The sequence below is a fragment of the Anarrhichthys ocellatus genome, unplaced genomic scaffold (assembly GCF_004355925.1).
Source record: "Anarrhichthys ocellatus isolate YVR2014 unplaced genomic scaffold, GSC_Weel_1.0 scaffold17, whole genome shotgun sequence".
In the NCBI taxonomy this organism is placed as follows: Eukaryota; Metazoa; Chordata; class Actinopteri; order Perciformes; family Anarhichadidae; genus Anarrhichthys; species Anarrhichthys ocellatus.
Genome location: NW_022280047.1, coordinates 7,141,189 through 7,159,944, shown reverse-complemented (window position 1 = coordinate 7,159,944; position 18,756 = coordinate 7,141,189). Strand labels below are relative to the sequence as shown.

At 43.3% G+C, this 18,756-nt stretch overlaps 2 protein-coding genes across 4 annotated transcripts in view; one reads left to right on the top strand and one right to left on the bottom strand.

The window, feature by feature from the left end:
- emid1 (EMI domain containing 1) overlaps nt 1-16,244 on the top strand; it is a 51,096-nt gene extending 34,852 nt beyond the window's left edge. The window contains exons 4-17 of one of the 3 annotated variants that reach the window (XM_031856483.1): nt 3,723-3,812; nt 3,918-3,979; nt 4,079-4,211; nt 5,084-5,128; nt 5,220-5,327; nt 7,596-7,703; nt 10,196-10,282; nt 10,642-10,694; nt 10,806-10,868; nt 10,954-10,998; nt 11,256-11,300; nt 11,475-11,486; nt 13,483-13,567; nt 14,974-16,244. In XM_031856483.1, coding sequence (XP_031712343.1) covers nt 3,723-3,812; nt 3,918-3,979; nt 4,079-4,211; nt 5,084-5,128; nt 5,220-5,327; nt 7,596-7,703; nt 10,196-10,282; nt 10,642-10,694; nt 10,806-10,868; nt 10,954-10,998; nt 11,256-11,300; nt 11,475-11,486; nt 13,483-13,567; nt 14,974-15,107 — 1,070 coding nt within the window. In that variant the 3' untranslated portion in view covers nt 15,108-16,244. Of the gene's footprint in view, nt 1-3,722; nt 3,813-3,917; nt 3,980-4,078; nt 4,212-5,083; nt 5,129-5,219; nt 5,328-7,595; nt 7,704-10,195; nt 10,283-10,641; nt 10,695-10,805; nt 10,869-10,953; nt 10,999-11,255; nt 11,301-11,474; nt 11,487-13,482; nt 13,568-13,749; nt 13,841-14,973 lie in introns of all 3 variants that reach the window. The other 2 variants (XM_031856484.1, XM_031856485.1) reach the window with 2 other exon arrangements.
- On the bottom strand, nt 15,538-18,747 carry rhbdd3 (rhomboid domain containing 3). Its single transcript, XM_031856492.1, has 5 exons — nt 18,332-18,747; nt 17,862-18,245; nt 17,234-17,360; nt 16,881-17,129; nt 15,538-16,758 (listed from the first exon to the last, which is right to left on the bottom strand). The coding sequence occupies exons 1-5, from the start codon at nt 18,492-18,494 to the stop codon at nt 16,590-16,592; spliced, it is 1,092 nt and encodes a 363-aa protein (XP_031712352.1). The 5' UTR covers nt 18,495-18,747; the 3' UTR covers nt 15,538-16,589.
- Between the last annotated feature and the right edge of the window lie 9 nt (nt 18,748-18,756).

Here is an 18,756-nt window from a genome sequence, read left to right as displayed (position 1 = left end):
CAAGAGCACATGCGCACACACCTCAGTTTGTAGAGCGAGAGGTGCAGCTGCAGTCCTGGTCACCGTTCCCTTGGCTCTCACCCTGGTGGCACCACCGAAGCTCCAAGTGGGTCTTAAAGGGCCAATTGTAACAACTGTGGAATAAATCTCCCATAATGATAATATAATGGTATAATAGTAAGAGAGCAGGTTGGTAATGCTTTTGTTGAATCCAAGTGGAAAACGTTCCCCTCTCGGCCCTTCTCACACTTGGGATCAACGTGTCTCTGGTGGTGAATTACAAACACAGTTTGTTACCAAGGCGAGCTATCATTCACCGCTTTCTGTCTGCATTGTCATGCCTCAAAATATATATGTAATGTGAGCGAGGAAATTAAAATATAATCACAAGCAGTTTCTCTCAGCTGTATCTGAATGATGTTTGGATAGAAGATACAAATCTGAACAGAAAGCGTATTTAATTTAAACAAACTTAAACTAGTGGTCGGTTTATTTATTGCAGCAGCGAGTGAAGTGAAGCTGAGGAAACCCAGCAGAGAAACTCGCGTCCGGGTTTGATCCGAGGCCCAGGGGGCGACGTGTGTGGCAGAAATATTGCTCAGATTTCAACGGATGATTTCATCGGCCTTTGTAACCTTAGCCCCCAACTACATGCATAGAAAGACTGTGTGTTGTAAGAGCTCACTTTGGCTTTTGGATGGCTTCAGAGCTCCATGATAGACTTTGATTTAGATCAATTCAGTCTAGATAAGTGTTCTGTGCGGAATCTGATTTGCTTTTTAGAGGCTTCACGTCACTGCCGGAGTCCTGCTGCTACAAAATACCTTCATGCACAACATGAAGTGCATATTATCATGTACTTGAGCATGAATATTCATGGCATAAACGCCTGAATACACAAATTATTAAATGTCATTAAGTAATGTGACCTTCGCTCATATCTTTCTCCTCTCCCTATGAGATTATTGCGCCAGCAGGGAGAAAGATTATTCAAAGAGTGTTAGTAAACAAATGACTAAACTGTGTGTGTGTGTGTGTGTGTGTGCGAGAGAGACAGAGCTGATGTCAGGACGGCCTCTGGCCTGCTGAACTCTCTGCGGGTGTATTTCTCTAGTGCAGAGCTCTGACTCAGCCTCTGATGAAGGGACGAGAGCAACATGGGGGCAAAAGGTCAAATACATTCACACATCTCTTTGACCGCCCCCCCCACCAGGGCAATCAGCCCACTGAGAACAAAGAGCGGATACAATGAACCGCGTCGATCGGGGGGGGGCATTCATTAACTGTAATGATGGTATTGTTGTCCAAGTTTCATCCTCTTTCTCCAGGCCTTGAACACAGCCTGCACACACACACACACACACACACAGCCGAGTTAACAGACTCTCATGAGAGATGCAGAGGAAAAGAGGGATCTTGCAGGATTTCAAATGTTATTGCAAGACAGACAGAGAGAGAGTGTGTAAGAGGTGTGTGTGGGAGACCACTGTGCCTGTGCCAAAGCTGGGTTCATGCTTCACACAATAGCAGGAGTGTGGGTGAGGGGAACGTGCTTTACTCTAAAGGGAGTAGTGATGCCTTTAGGGGTGAGAGCTAGATTTCCTCTCCAGAGCCCTCTTTGTAATGGAATGCATCTACCTCTCTTTGTCTCTGCAGTCGTCCCCATGTGGACTGAAGTGCGCTGCAGACGAGTGAAGAGCAGATCCGTGTGTGTTCCCTAAGTACATTGTTATTAATATGAAGGACAGTTTTCTACAATCTAGAGCGCATGCCATAACATTTCAGTCTCAGCTCTTACATGGTTTAAATCCATCTACACTTGTAATCCTGTGAGAAATACCCAGAACCCCCAAACAGTGAAATCATGAGTGCAGAGGTTGAGGAGGGGGAATTATTGAAGCGGTCTCACTTTACCTTAAACCATGTGTTCTGTGTACTTTTCATACTCCTCTGCCCTCTCTCTCCCCCCTCTTTGGGTAATCACTAAACCCGTTATATTTTCTTAAGTTCCCAAATGTTTATTTTCCTTCTTGACAATAAGCTCTCCACTTCCCTTTCCTCTGGATAGAGATAGATCATAACACCTGATTGGTCCAATAAGGGAGGCTGTTGAAGAAGAAGAATATTGCTCTCCTGCTCCATCTTGGTGCTGCAGGTGCTGCTTCGTGGCTTCTTTTAGTATAGCACTTGGCGTCGACCGTGGCCGCTGGCCACTGAATGGCAAAGACGTGCTTCCTGGCGGCTAATGAGGTGCTGAACCCAGCCTCTTGTTTGTATCAGGAGCACCTGGGCCGACCAGAGCCAGACCAGGCCAGACAAAGGAGTCAGTCTAGCTTTTCCAAAAAATCTGCCCATTCAAAACATCCAGAACCCAGGGACACAAACTCCCACACTTCATAAAATGAAGGCAAGACAGAATGCGAGCCGAGACTGCCCATTCTCTCTGCACAAGGAAACTATTGTTTGTCCTTACACTCCCTCTCTGAAAGGCTTAACGATTGTATACTCCAAAGAAACAAGGCCAACGGAAAGCAGCTTGGCAAAGATGTTTGTCTCCTGGAAATGTAACAATAACAAAAGTAGCAACTGTCTGGTGATTTCCATTTCTGTCTCGTCCACAACTCTTAACGTATTGTATTCTTATTGTCGTCTCTCTCTGGCGTTCTAATATTGAGAGGCTCACCTGGAGGATAGAAACCCACGGACTGAAGCGAGTTGATTTCTGGTATCATCCTCAGTGAAACGTCCTCACACTACCCACAGCACAGGAAGATGGATCAGTTGACTATTACTGCCCTCCACATGGCACCTGTGGCCCCCCAAAAAATCAACCGATCTGTTTATTTCCTACAATTTCAGCACATGGCATCGACAGTGTGGTTAAGGTTAAGCAACTAAAACGCTTGGTTAAAGAAAGAGAGAGTTACGGTGCAAGTAAAACAACAAGCATTCATTTCATGTCTGTGGAGCGCCCTCTCTCTCTCTCTCCCATTTCTCAACTATCATCTGTCAAATAAAGGAGCAGACACACCCGATGACTATGGTAACCATGAGGGAAATACTACTTCCTGCATTGGCACTTGACAAAAGAATTGCAGAATCTTCCAATATTACTGACATTTCTATTGTATTTGCTTCGCGTTTCACCCATGTTTGTCTGTCTGTCAGCTCTGAAAATAGTGAAAAATGCCCATTGTAATTTCCCAGAACCCGAAATAACGTCTTCAAATGTCTGGTTTTGTCCGACCCACAGTCCAAAACCCAAAGATTTTCAATGACATAAAATAGAGAAAAGCGGCAAAGCCCCGCATTTGAGAAGCTGAAACCAGAGAAACGAAGGTGTTTTTGGTTAAAGAAGGATTTGAATAATCGACTAATGTCAGCAGTGTGTTGCAAAAACCATTTGAACTGATTTTCATTTGATTTGGTGGACAGACAGGTATCGGGCCCTCAAACAAATAAATAGATCTTAGTGTGAATTAGGAATTGTGATATCCACCATTTGATCGCCGGTATGATGGGTGATGGACTGCACTTATACCGCGCTTTTCAACCTCAATGGACAAAGCGCTTTACAACTTGCAATTGCCATAGCTGCCACTATGACTAAAAGTAGAAACCGCCAAATCTGAAGATTATGCTTTCAAGGTCAATAAATCGCTATAAATTCAGATCCGAGCCACAGAGGTGACATTTTTCTGTGTCTTCATCTTCTGTTACAGATGAAAGGAACCAGCTTGCAGCTCAAGAGGCCGTCAGGAAACCATCCACGCTACGCCGCCCGCCTGCACGCACAGGAGAGTCACTCTCCAGTGAGAACATCTTACTACTTTGACTATACTACAAAATAGCAAAAGCTATGCTACATGTCAAAGTGTCTGATTCCTGGTGGTAAAGAAAACTTTTTTGTTTTTTAGATTGTCTCAACTGCAGTCGAATCACAGCTTTGACCGACAGGCTGAGCTCACTGGAGGCGAAGGTTTGGACATACTCAACCAGCCACAGTATCTGAATCACTGAGATATGATATGTTGATTAAGCATATTGCCCACACTTGTTTTATGTCTTCCTGAACCAGGTCCAGTTATACACTGCCCCGGCATCCATATCACATCGCAACCTTCAGGGTAAAGGAGCAACTGCACCAGAGGCCTCATTACTGATGGGGGCTGTGCCCGCTCAGGGAGCTCCTGGTGAGCAGGGACCTGCAGGTAGGTTTATCATGCTGTGATGCATGAATATGTTTTAAGTTAACAATGAAAATACAGCATATTTCTGTCTGGTGGAGTCTAGGGTTTCGTGTTTTGATAATTGAGTCAGAAATCACTCTCAGCTCTCAGCTTTTCTCAGCGAGCAGCAACTCTTTGTTCTGCCCTCTACCTGCTCACCTCTGCTCAGATCCTATTTCCTCCACCGCACTCATTTCCTTTAACTTCAGAGCACGGAAATCTCTCTCTCCTCTCCTGGAGTCGAGCGCAGCACTGTGAGAGTTCACTAACGTTCACTAACTTTAAAAAGTGATATTAAAATGTGTTTTAACCAGAAGTTATACCAAGTTGTAGCCACTATGTAAAGGCAATTCATGTGATTATAGAACATTTCAAATTACTCCGATAGCAGAATTCTTTAATCCCCGTGGAAATGTATGCTATTCACTACCATCTATAGAACAGTTTTAGACTTTGTCAAAACCTAGCACCTACATTACCCACAATGCATCTTGACCACCGACAATACCGTCGGTTGTGAAATGCTAGTAGTGGCTAATTTAGCTCGAGCTGTGAGCCTTAAGCTGAGATGCGGATCTGGCTACAGAGGTCTGGTAAACTCTACTTTACTCTTCTACCTCCACACCTTCAGATTTCTCGACTCAAGTGACATCACTTGAGGTAATTTTGTCAGACATCCCCCAGCTCCCTCTGGAGACAGAAAGGACTTTGTACAGGTTTTTTTCCACATTTTTGCTCTATAACTTAGACAGAATTTAGAGAGTTTCACCCCATCCCTCATTTGGATTTTACACAACCTCTTCCCCAGGTGTTTTTTCACAGAGCTACACCTCTCATCTCTGTTTTCATTACAGGTCCTCAGGGTTCAAATGGGAGAGATGGGCTTCCTGGCAGAGAAGGTAACTTCGTTGCTTTCAGCCCATGTAAAACCATTTAAGATGAAAACAAGTTAAGGCTTCGTGATTACTCATGACTGTTTCCTCCTCTTAGGGAAGCTAGGGTCTCGAGGGCTGCCAGGTCCCAGTGGGCCTCGGGGGGAGGCTGGGACAAGGGGCCCATACGGAGCCCCTGGATCGAAGGGATCTTCAGGACCTGCAGGTAAGAGAGGACTGAAAGTAGAATTCATGGTTGTGAGGTGAGAGAAACAAATGAAGCTTGCCTTAGACGATGTTGACCACAGTTTGTCAACAAGCATGTTGTAGTGATTTGTGTGTCATCGAAAGAGAGACAGAGGGTGTTGCAGGGCAGTTGTATACTTGCCTGTCCACTTAACCTATTGTCTATAGAACAAGACATTTTGAGGGCTCACTGTTGACAAAAGACCCGTGGAAACAACAGAGGAAAAATCAGGAATATCCCCAACAAAAGACCGATCCGTGTTGTCCTGCTTCAGATTGTTTGTCTTTCTCTTAAACCACTCAATCAAACCCACAGACCCTCTAGCGGTAAATGTTGGAGCGTCTCAGTGGCATGCTGGCAATTTGCTGGAATTTGGTAATTTTGTTGTTTGGCTTTTTAAATCACGTTTCTAAAGAAAGTGCTGTTTCAGTGGGCAGTAACATCCTTTGTTCTCAGACTACATATAAACTCCACCCAACATGTGCTGCTGCTCACCAACCAGAGTCACACATCTGCTCTATGTACTCACAGCTCACTGGTTATGTAGAAATAATAGTTGACCTGTTGGGGAACAAGTAAATCCACAGGCAGCTGTGACATGAATGATGACTCAGTAAATGGCAGTATAGGTTTGTCACAACGTCTACTCTCGCTATAGGCTGTTGTTTCTCTGCTCTGGATCATGAAGGGAGTGCCTCTCTCCTCTCAGGCTAAAGTACGACCCCTGCTCTGTGCCTGCTGCTTGGTAAAGATGAGATTTAGAGCAAAAGTTAAACTACAAACCCGCTTTCCAAGAAGCGCCATGTGACTTCAATCTGAAATGAACATGATCTATACATACACAAATCCCAGGTCCTTATGATTTCCATATGCCTGTGGTGTTATTGTTTTTTCTATCTCCATTACTTCATAAGTGCCCAAAGCCAGAGCTGTGTCTTAAGTTGCATCCGAAGCTCTGTTTTCCTTATTGTGCTGATTTCTTTTTCATGTTAAAGAGAAAGATAAACACAGAACTGGAATGTGTCCAATGTCATGGAAAATGTAGACAAATATGATTTTGAGCCAGAGGTCATTGGAAAGATGGGATAAAAGTGAACTTGTGTTGTTAGGAGAAGTGATGTTACACGTTATGATGTATCCTGAGAAGTTACAGTAAAATTGTTTTACAAACTTTGACTTATATATTGATGTACCATCCCCCGGCTGCTCTAGGAAACCATTATTCTGCAGGAACAATTTAAATTATATCCCCCAATGTCTCACATAGACTCTAAGTGGCCACTTTGATTGGCCATTTGAACAACTATCCTGCAGATTGTAGCTTACAGTCTCCCTGGTGCAGCCAAAATACAGCCGGTAATGCTGCAGTGTTTACCAGGACTAAGTGAAAACGGCCCACAGAAGTGTCAAATCAGAGCTGTAATAACATTACCTTGCAAAGCAGTAATTAGTGGGCTGTCATTGTCAGTTGCATCAGTACATAAACAGAGAGGTGATGAGTCTGGGTCCGTCGGGGGGCAGGAGGTGGTGTTTAGGGTGCAGCATTACTTCAGGCGAGTCCAAACAATGAGGTCAGATGTATTTGTGGTGGTGCTTTTTTTCCACCTTCAAAAAATGTCTGGAGGAGGAGGAGGGACACTTCTGGACCAGCCCATGCAGACCAGCTACAGGCTTTTACACACACACACACACACACACACACACATATGTCCAAAAGCTAGTAGTGTGTATGCAGGGAGCATTTAATTTTCTATGAACTAGTGCCAGCAACACTTTGCAGAGTTTGATGGTGTTTATTTGAGTTTCCCCATGTCCCTAAATCAGTTCCCAGCACCGGACCATTAAAGACCCTCCTCCTCTTTTTAATTACAGAGGAACAAAGTCAGGCAGTTCATACACCTCTCCTCTGTCCAGCTGCTCAGTTTACTTCACATGTGCACATACATACTTAATGTATAGTGGCACGCACACACACACACACACACACACACACACACACACACACATATCCAGCCAGCCACTATTATGTTGTATCATTCAGCACTTTATCTAATCTATTTCCTCTCTGGTCTTTGTCATAGTTTATCCTCCTATCATCACATCACCCACAGTCATTTATCATTACCAGTGTGCCGTTGTGCTGTGCCTCTCCAGAGGAGATTTATATGATCATATTTTGTTATGACATACCTCTAAAATACAGTATGTCTGTCACCACAGTGATGTTTCTGTTATTTCTCCTCTCAGGCCCCCGTGGTCCACCAGGACACCTAGGAGAGAGGGGTCTACCAGGCCTGCCTGGCCCTCCGGGGCCTCCAGCTCCGGCCAGTGCCCACATCCCAGAACCAGACCACAGTAAGACCCTGGACAACTAACAGACTTCATACAGTCACCATGACACAAATCCCACACCAAAACATTATTGTAACATGTATTTGTTAACAACATGAGTCTTAAAAGAGTACTTTACCAATTTAGCATTGCCTTCGATGGACAGTTTTTTAAAAATGGATGCAGCAGAACCAAAGATTTTGACTTTTTTTTCCTCATACATTCTTCTTCTGGTCAAAACTTGGTGCCTACATTACCAACAAGGCAACTCAACCACCAACAATTTGGTCGGAAGGTTTGGGTGCTTTAAGGTAGTAGCGGCTAATGGTACACTAACTGCTTTCTGCCTCCATACACACGTCTTTTATTTTCAAACTTGTAGTCTTCAGGCTCTACTGACACTGACTCATTGGACATCACAAATGGCTTCATGCTACTTTAGTCATATACAGTAGTACTCCCCAAGACCTGTAAACATACTTTAATATGTAAAACCATCTCTTTTATTGCTGTATATTTAATTTCAATGTAACAAATTCACTTTGCCATGAACCAGCATGAGCGCATGTACATAAATCAAATCAAAGCCTTTGTTCTCCGGCTGCATGATGATGTTTGGTTTTACAGACTGCAAACTGTTGATATTCACGTGTCTTTAGCAGGCTCACAGACGTGTTCTCTCCTGCTGCATAAAAGCTTTCAGAAGTTTTAGGACTACTGATAAACAAAGGCAACAAAGAGAATGAGAAACAGATAGGATGGTGGTAATCCTCTCACAGCTCCTCGCTCCTTATTGTCCACCAGCCAAGTAGAGAATCAAAGAGTATTAAATGAAGGCAGAGGCAGCCTGAGATAGACTCAGACTTCACATGCTGTGATGAGAACCTGTCCATCACTGATGTCACTCAACAACTTCCAGATGTAGGCAACTCAGTCAGCTGAAGGGAAGTGTGAGAGGCAGATGGGGGCCCACTCCGGCTCTTTCAAGGTCAAGGCCTAATGTGGATTCAGCGGTAAAACAAAGAATGCAGCGCACATATTTGTAAGCTCTGGGTTCCTGCGTGGAGAAAGCTGTGGGTACGTCGAGGTTGGCATGATGATTTCCGAGACTGCGAGCCATTTCTTTCACATCAAAGTAACAGTAGGGGCCGTGTTGAGCTTCCTTTGGAAAACACTGGCTTATTTGGCTTTTACGTCTGCATCAGGAGGTTGGAATTCCCTTCTGCTGAACAGGAGAGGTCTCCTATCCAGCAGCCAGAACGTAGTAGTGAGGAGGAGCATTGTTGTTTAAACATCGCTCACACGTTATTTATGTCACGCTAAGCCACAGATGCCAGTGCGTTCTTTAAAGTAAATGAAGAGAGAGTAGAAATAGACAGAGAGAGCGGCCCTGTTTTGGATGTCACCTCTCGTCGAGATCTGTTAGCGATGTGCAACGTTCTGGCAGCTGGAGGATGTTTCTGGCTGTCAGCTCTCCTCCTCCTCCTCCTCCTCCTCCTCCTCCTCTCTGTGTCTCCTGTCTCATGCTGTGATTGGATCTGTGTTTCCATATACAATGACCCAATGACCGCACACTTCCTCTAACGCTCACATGTTCACCATCCTCTTGTAGACTCAGTTTTGATGAAGACGTCCAGTTAGTGCTGTTACACAGTGGATATGGAAAGTTTTTTTTAATGAATGGGAAACACAGATCTACTACTGACAGGGCTTTCAAACACATTTTAGTGTAGTTTACCAACCTGTTGAAGTCATTAGGCGAAGTTTTCGTATTTGTTGAAAGATACTGCCCTCTGGAGGTTACTCTAATGTAATGGCGATCGTCTTCATTTCCCTGAGTCGGGCTTCTCAGGCAGCGTCAACTCAGTTGGATTGCTTTGTGGACAGCATTTACTGCAGACTTCCCTGGTGCTAGTGACAGCAGGACTCAGGGCCCTTTCAGACCGAACCCAACAACGGTACTACTGCGCTTTGAAACAAATTATTTCCAAAGGCTTGTGCCGCGTTGAGAAAAGCGTGGGCGCAGCAAGCTGTGAGCTCAAACCATACAGCAACTAAAAAACAAAAGTAAAACATCACACACTGGAAAGGCTTGGATCAATATTCTTCACAAATGCAACTGTGGGAACAAGACATTTCGCCGCAGGCTTCTTCAGATTCACTTTCTCTCAGGCTACATACAAATCATGCCTCATTCACTAAAACCACGGACTTCAACCTAAAGATCACCATCTATCAATGTATTCAACCATTTCATTGGTGAATCTTGTTGGAGGCACAGCATCACATGAATTACTGCATACCCACAACACAAAGAGAGTGCCATTACATGTTCATGTCATGGCAGTTTATTTTGATCATTGAATACAATTATTGAAACCTATAAATAGAGCCAGGTTTGAGTCCCAATGATTCCCTTAAAGGCAAAATAAAGAGAACATAATTGATGAAGTAATACATGTAATGAAAAAAATAAGTAGCTGCCATTAAATACACACAATCTGTTTCAACTCCAGGTCGTGGAAAAGACTTCTTCAGCAACACTTTCCATGACTCACCAGGGTTGCCTGTTCCAGGACCTGAGGGTCCCCCCGGGCCTGTCGGTGAGTGTTCATCACTTTCTATGTTGTGTTTATCTTTGTACTGCACCGAGTATGTTTGGGGAAACTCTGCCCCTACACTGAAAGATGCAAATATCTCAAATGCTTTTACATACAAAAATACGGCCTCTAGCTTCAGTTTCTGTGAGTTTATATGTTTATCGTTAACCAGGTGACCAAACACAATACATCCCTCAAAGTTGAGTCCACACACTGAAAGTTGCTTTTTTAAACTTAATTAGGTCACAAACACCTACACGTGCTGTACATAACACAACAACACAATGTGCAAAACACAATTAAAACCCAGCACCACCTCCACCATGAGGGTGCTAACATGAGTCTTTCTATCTGTTACGCAGGTCCATCAGGTCCCAGAGGCCCATCAGGACCTCCAGGTCCATCAGGACAGAATGTAAGCTCACTCACAGCATTGTGGTGCACTTACTGAGCTTAGCACTGTCAGATTTGTTGCAGTACAAATTCATCGTTGCCATTTTGAATTTCCTTTCCCGTCTCAATACAGGGGAAGTCTGGAGCCCCTGGAACGCAGGGCCCTGTGGGTCCAAAGGGAGAACGCGGGGAGAGAGTGAGTACACCCACAACTTGATGATATTCAGTAGGTTATCCTCATTTATTCTACATCCTTAAACAACATGCCTTTGGTTTTGCAGGGTCCTTTAGGTTACCAAGGAGAGAGGGGCTTCAGAGGCGAGTCGGTAAGCGTCCTCCACCATGCTGCCTTGATGATTATGGCCTGAGTAAACAAGCGTACGGGGGGGAAACATCAACACATGTCGTAGCTGGTTATATTACTGTAAACTACGCTAACCAGCAGCGCTACAAATCACACTGACCTGCGACCCAACACAGTCTCGGAGAGAAGGAGCTCATTCTGTCGAAGTAAACTGCTGCACCGATTTCGTTTATGTTTTAAAGTCATATTTTATATTCTGTTGTGAATATTTCTTTGCAGGGAACACCGGGTACCAAGGGAGAGCCAGGAGAGAAGGGCTTGCCGGTAAGAAAGTAGTTGGTGGTAGTTCACATGGTGACACGGCGCCTGGACAGGAGAGTTTTGCTTTAAGTTAAAAGATTTAACAAAAGGTTTTAAGATTCCTTTGTTGAGCATTCAATATTTCCTCTGTGTCCGTCTAACCCTTATTTTTCTTTTACCTCTTTCTCATTTTACAAGAGCAATCTAAATGTAAGATATCTTTAATTCATGTCATCGCGTGTTCACTTTGCAATGCAATGATTCTATTCTGTGACCTGAAGCTCAAGTCTAACCATGACCCACATCTCAGGTTATGGTTATGATCTTTTTACAGTCACCATGTTTATGGCTGTGATTGGCCACAAAGTGGTGTTCATGTCTTTTTCTCTCAAGTCCATACTTTCCTCCCTGTCGATGATCAGAACGTGTCTGTTTTACATTGTTGTTTCTGTTTGAGTAGATGTGATTTTAGCTGTTGCTCTGTCTGATTTTGTGTGTGGAATCTTCTGGTGTTAATGTGTTTTTGTTTGTGTTGGTCCTCGGGGTGTGCTCTGGACTGCTGTCCCCTGTCACGACACTGTCCTCTTGACCCTAAAGCTGTCTGACTCCCTCTGCAAGCTACTGTCCCCATGGCTACCTTTCACAGTCACCTTTTCAGCATCTGACTTTGGCATATACATAAAAAAAAATACAAGAAACAATAGCAATCTTGTAACCACACCGCGCATCAGCTCTGACTGAGTGAATTAATGTAGAATATAGTAAAAAAAAATCCCTCTAGAAGCAAATTTTGGATCATTTTCATTTTAATTCAACTGTATTTGTTTGATTTTTACGGACTTCAAAATGTTTCAATGAACCACAAAGCAAATGTGTGAAATGTATATGCCAAATCACTCCATATATGTGTCGGTGATGGGTCCTGTTGGGTTTAGAGGTGTTGTGCTCTGATGTGAGTGGAGTGGATACAGCTACCCTATTTCACCCCACAATGCAACCTTGCATGATTTCGCCTCCAAGTACCACATAAACTTTCTTTCCTGGATGTGAAAATCAACTACAGAATGCATCTAATGAGTGAAATAACACAGGGCGGTTAAAAAAGAAATAAGGCAAAGTATCTCTAAATTCAACATTTTATTTGGGGATTCATTCTCTGATAACAGAAAGTCTACAGAGAGTCTATGCTCTCATGTTCAAAAGCATGCTTTCATGTTCAAAATGACAATGTTAAATTGCTGATGTTAAGCAAATATGTTTATCATGTCTGACAGCTTAGTTCAGCATCTGCTGCACTACACACAAAGTACAGCTGTGGTTGATCTGAATATCATTAGTTTTGACCTGATGGTGGTGCCAAATCAGAAAGTCAGAGTATGTCAATGCTGTTCATCCTGAGGCCGCCGTGAATGTCTTGTCAACATTTTAGCCTGAAGCAAAGTGATGCATCGAACCAATTAACTAAGCCACGCTGCCAGCATTAAAATAACATGTAATCAGTTATCGTAGGACTCAGAAACTTTGCCTTTTTTCTCCAAACATACAGCGCGTCGTTGGTTTGTCTGACTAATGAAAGCATTTCACTCACCTGTGCACCAAAGGCTTCGGCTATTCTCTGCATGCCTTGATGCTTTCAGCTGTCTCTGCCTGCTTTACTTCTCTTGTTCAACTCCTTTTTGCTATTTCTCGAGGTACAACTCATGAAGCCATTGCCTCATCCTTTCTCAAATGACAAAATAAATTAGATTTCAGTGTAAATCTATACTGGCTTCATTTTGTCAGGCGACATCGGATAACTTTTGTGACCACAGCGTTAAGAATGAAAGCTGTGGTGCTGAAAAATAATCGTCTGGCTTAAGTGCTACTCAACAAAAAAAAGAATGCAGATGGCATGATCAAATCTAAATCCTGGGATAATGTAATCCAGCTGTGTTATGTCACCAACATGAGGCTGGTCTGCAACGTGCATGCCGATGTTGCCCAGCCCAGCATGGCAGAGACTGACCTCATGTAGCAGCATGGCCAGAGAATGAGGGAGATACAGAGAAATACGGGGAACAGATACGTCTGAGAGTGCTGGGCAGATATGTGGACTGTTTTAACCTTCTAACTGCTGAATTGTATTGAGAGACAAAATGACTTGCATCTTGGCGAGCAGTTCTTTTGCTTGTGCTCTTTACCTTGACGGCTGTATCTATCTTCACAGGGGGACGGCATACATCAGATCAGAGAGGCGCTGAAGATCTTAGCCGAGAGGGTTTTAATCCTTGAGACTATGATCGGTATTCATGGTGAGTAGGAGGCCTGAGGCAGGGTCAGCTTTAGGCAGGGGTCAAAGGTGGTGGGGGCAAAAAAAACTGCCACTGTACCTCACTGCTGGGACAGGGAGTGGGAACAGTCGCGAGCAGCCCCAGGACTCAGGCTGGTGTTTCCACCCCCTCACACAGTCCCCCCTGTCACTGCTCTCTGTTAGGACATTAGCTTGCAGATGTTCCACGACTTGCAGGCAGACCTTGAGCTTCTGGCTCGCAGGGTGACGCTGCTGGAGGCTATCATCTGGCCAGGTAACGCTGAGACATCCTCACCCACAGCTCTGCCAGCCCTCACTGACCTTTTTGACAAGATCTAGAAGGTCTTGATCGAGTGTTAGAGGCATGAAATGTACCTGAACTGCTGAATGTTGATGTAGTCACTGAAAAGCAGATGTATTCTTGTGTGTGAATTGTTTCGGTTGTAGCACAGATGTTTTAAAGGCCCTGAAAACCTATTTACACAATCACGTGAGTTATTTCACGAGAAATTTGCTGTTGTGAATTTTTCTTTGCTCTTCTCGCTGGTTGATGTCACACACTTCCGAGCACCAATAAGGATTTTACAACATTTGAATCAAAATCAAATGAAGGTTTACTTATTTGGTCGCTGATGTCGCACCAGCACCGTCATGTGATCTAACCACACCCACACAGTCCTGCTGAAGCCGATTAGCTGAGTGTTAAGCTCCTAATAAACTCAACTCGTGAAATATATAATACCTAAGATTGTTTTTAATGTTTATTGTTATTATTTAGTCATGAATTTTATTAAGAATAACTAATATTGAAAGTCAAGTTTTCAGGGGCTTTAATCGTTTGTATAATAACCGTGCTTCCTAGGTTAATGTGTATTGATGGATGTAAACACTAGCCAGTAGTGCTGCAATGATAAGTCAATTGAAAAATTTGTCGCAATTTTGATAATCACTGAATTGTTAAGTCGTTTATCTAGAAAAAATACCCCAAAAATTGCTGATTTTGGCTTCTGAAGTGTGAGGATTTGCTGCTTCGTGTCCTTGGAGTTTAATATATTTTGGTGTTTCACTGTTGCTGGTTGTCAACATTTTATAGATGAAACAACTAATCTATAAGAAAACATAAATAGACAAATTGATAACAGTCGTTGCAGCCCTAATAGCCAGACGCACCTCCTTTACAGAACAATCAAGCAAAGAAGGATTTAATAAATCCCTTGAACACTAGCTAGTTAATTAATCATTTTGATATAAAAACTGGGCAACTGGTGTCCAATAAGAGCCCACTCATGACACCTCCAGGTTAACAGCTACGTCAGAGTAGACTTGGATTAGGACTACAGAGTGCACATGTCCTCACACGCTGATGGACAGGGAGGCCCCGTTCCAACTGCTGTCTTTCTTCAACAGAGCCTGATCTAGGGTCTGGGGACGGACCGTTTGACACAGCCTCCCCTAGTTTCTACAGAGATAAGCGAGCAGGTGCGCTTCCATATCGACTTGCTTCTCCTCTGTCCACCAACACCAAGGTTCGAGGAAAGTAGCCCCCTCCTGCTCACCCTGAGGATCACAGGCTGGGTTGACTCCCCCTCCTCTAGGTCTCATCGACCATCATCAGATTTAGACGGTATCTGATACCCTCTCTGGGCTTTACCGTCAGATTTAGGATGGGGGACACCTCAGGGAAACTCCACTGATACTCCAAAATGCCCTCCTCCATCGGGACCCTGAGAACTAGTTTGACCCCCACCCATCACCATAACCAAACACTTATCTTCACATAACACACCCAACAGCTTTGTGCGTCTCGTTTCTTTGGCTACAGAAGTCGGGCCTCAGAGTGAAGATGTTTAATGTTTGAAAAAAGGAAAATCTGAATCTTCTGTGGTGCTCCTCGAGCTACAAACAGTTCCGGATAATAAGGGTCATTTACAGTAATCAATGAAAGGAGAAATCAGATGTGAGAAAACAGACTGGATTTGCATTTTTATTGCTTTCACAATCTAACTGCAATTTGAAGAGATTCCACTATTTAAGCATATTGAGCATGTACAGTTTGCAGGACACAAGTACACAAACAAACCTCTTCTAGTATTCATTTTGTTATAATCATATTGTTTAACTCAATGTTATGTAGTGCACTAAAAGATGAAGGCATCTCTACTCTAGCTAAGATATGTGTTGCTAACAGTGATTTGTAGTTTTCTGGTGTGCGTGTCCCCCCCCTTAAAGTACACACTGATAAAGTGATTTAATATACAATAGTATATTTACATTTAGTGTGTGTACTAAAAGCACACACATTTGAGTTTGGTGACAAAACAGATTATGTCATATATTATGTTATATCATCATTTTAAACATCTCTGGAATTGGCTGTCCATTTTAAGATCTTTGATGCAGAGGAAATAGCAAAACTGTTAATGGAACTTGAACATATTTTTACCACTGTTGACAGCTTAAACTGTCCTGATGAAAAGACTTGATTGTTTTTTCATCTTATATCAAACTTATTGTGAAACTATTTAAAATGATCTTTGTATCTTATTTCGTATGCTGTTGTGTAACCATTTTATATTTCATTCAACATGTTTTTTCTTGCAAATGTGTTATTGTGTTGAGATAATCCTGTCTAGATGATTGATGTAATAAAATAATGTGCATTGTTTTGTTTTTCTACATGTCACCTCTCTTTATTTGTGTTAAAAACACAACAGCATTCATTAAACATTATTACAGAATAAATAAATGGCATCCTTTCGCTCAAATGTACATTTTATGTGCAGATACAGAAAGTGTCTCCGAAGCGGTTACGTTTGCTTCTGCACTGGATTTGAATCACAGTTGTGGTGAAAGAACAACTCAGTCTTTCACCCCCCCGCCCCCATAAATTCTGATAATTAATTTAGCTCTAAAAGTAGCCCACAGGGAAAATCTAATATTAAAGCTCAGCAAAACCCAAGCATAACGTGAGTCCAGTTCACTGCACAAGAGCAAACACTCAGTCCACAGGAGTGCGATGTGGTCTAGGTGCTGTGCGGCAGCAGAGGGCTCCTCCCTTTAGATACCATCACAGCCTGTTCTCCGACGCTGTCATCAATGAGCAAAGAAATGGCGCCATCTAGCTGTTTTGAGGCCGCTAACGCCACTACAGCTTTCTCTGTGGGGAAGCCCATCTTCTCCAGCTGCTGGAGTCTGAGAGGAAGCAATGGTCTTTTAGTGAAGAATTACTTGAAATCACATAAATAAAACTGTACTTGGGAATAATGTGAGGAGAAGCAACATGCTATGTATGAAGATATTACATTATTACTAACCGGAGAGAGGAAACTGATGATTTGGGCACCTCCACTTTTGAATCAGGGTTGTCAGGAGCATCCTGTAATGAGGCCAGTATTCCTGCTCTTAGCATCTGTTCCTCCAGTACCTCGGCCTCAGACAGCGCAGCAGACTCTGTCATTATCCAGGCAGGCACTGGATCCACCCATGGGTGGTGGTTCGATTGATCCCTCATGGGTGGAGCAGCTGCCTGATCTGCAGGCATCATCTGAGAAAGAGATCTAGATCTGTGGCAACAGATTAAGTTAAAAAGATGTAAATCTGCCTCTGCACACAGGTGGTGAGTGTGAATATTCAGTGAGACTTTTAACATAAACAAGATGAATCAGACCTCTGTGATGTAGTGCAGATGGGCAATCTCAACCTGGCTGAAGAGCGAACATACGCCCAATCAGGAATGAAGTCCAAGACCCTGGTCTCCTCCAGCTCCTGTAACATCCCAATGAAGGACTGGTGATCTGAGAGGTACATTAAGTGTTGTAAATAAAGACATGATGCTTCAGTATAGATTTGGTGGGGGAAGGAACGGCACATTTTGACTCAAACTCTCAGCAAGAAACCTCACACTTATACTATGAGTCATAGACAATTACATTTTAATGACAAGGCCTGAAATAAAACACACAAAGGGGTTCCATGAATAAAAAGTATTAGGAAAGCTATGGTTAAATACAGTAAAAAATATATTTTAAAATCTGCATTAAAATATGTTACCAAACTGGTGTTCTTCATCACTTTGGCTGGGCATTACATGATGTCAATTTCTATCTAATAACAAGAATGAAAAAGCCTAAAAGTTCAACAAAACTAACAGTAAAGGGAGACAGATGTCAATAAAGTGCCGTCTGTGCACATTCAATCCTCAGTAGAGGTCTAGTCAAGCTTTAACAACTATAATATGTTTGTTGGGAGAATATATTTTAGTAGAATTAAATGACTGTGTGAAAAGGAAAGGATACAGTTGTGTCCGATGAATATTGTGCAGAAGTGAAGCAGGGCAGGTGTCCCAGGCAGCAGCAGCAGACCAATCAGCAGAAGAAGCCAGGGGAGAAACCAGACCGGCAGACACCTCAGCAGCCTCCTCTGTGCCATCTGACGACAATGCGCTGCAAACAGAGCCAGCTGGATGGCAGAGTAACCACAGATCCGACTCGCCTCACCACCACCGACAAACATGACCAGGGTGTAAAGAAGAGGCAATAAGGTCGTTGTGAGGATGGAGAGGGAGAGAAAGGCGACTGTTCCCCAGCGGCGCTCCTCACACGGTCCAACCAACAGCAGGAAGGCAACACTGACCAGCAGAGAGGGCAGCTCATCATGACTGAAGGCATACAGGAACACATCTGAGGGGGGAGTTAAGAGAGAAAACTGCATTACATGCTGTGATTTGAACACTGAAATATGAGAGTTATGATAAGCACACAGTTACCTCTGAGCCTGGGGAAGTCTCCACCTGGACCGACAGTGAGACTTGCCTGGATGCCCCCAGCATACATCACAAGCGTGAGTGTCGTCAATAAAGATGTTCCCAGACAGAATCCAGGGCGATCTGATCCAAACCAAAACCATACTGACAATACACGAGGAAGCATTATTTAGGATAAGCTGTAGTTGCTACACTCACTTGTACTTCAGTGGCATAATTCTGGTAAACAAGCTCCAACTGTAGCTACTGGCTGTAAAATCCTCCATAATTTAACTTGTCAAAACATCTCTACCACTGTATGTAGGTTACAACAAACCTGTGAGGTTAACATAACTATGTTCTCAATACGTGAGTAATAAATGTCCTTAAATAAGAAAATAAAATGTTGAGGGCTAAGCGAACGTCTACTTCCGCACTCCGTCACGTGT

Coding starts and splice junctions, on each gene's coding strand:
- rhbdd3 (XM_031856492.1), bottom strand. CDS start 18,494: ATGCTTCCTCGTGTATTGTCAGTATGGTTTTGGTTTGGATCAGATCGC. Junction 17,361..17,861: donor AATATTCATCGGACACAACT/GTATCCTTTCCT, acceptor TGTACCTCTCAG/ATCACCAGTCCTTCATTGGG. Junction 16,759..16,880: donor TCATCAGTTTCCTCTCTCCG/GTTAGTAATAAT, acceptor GCTTCCTCTCAG/ACTCCAGCAGCTGGAGAAGA.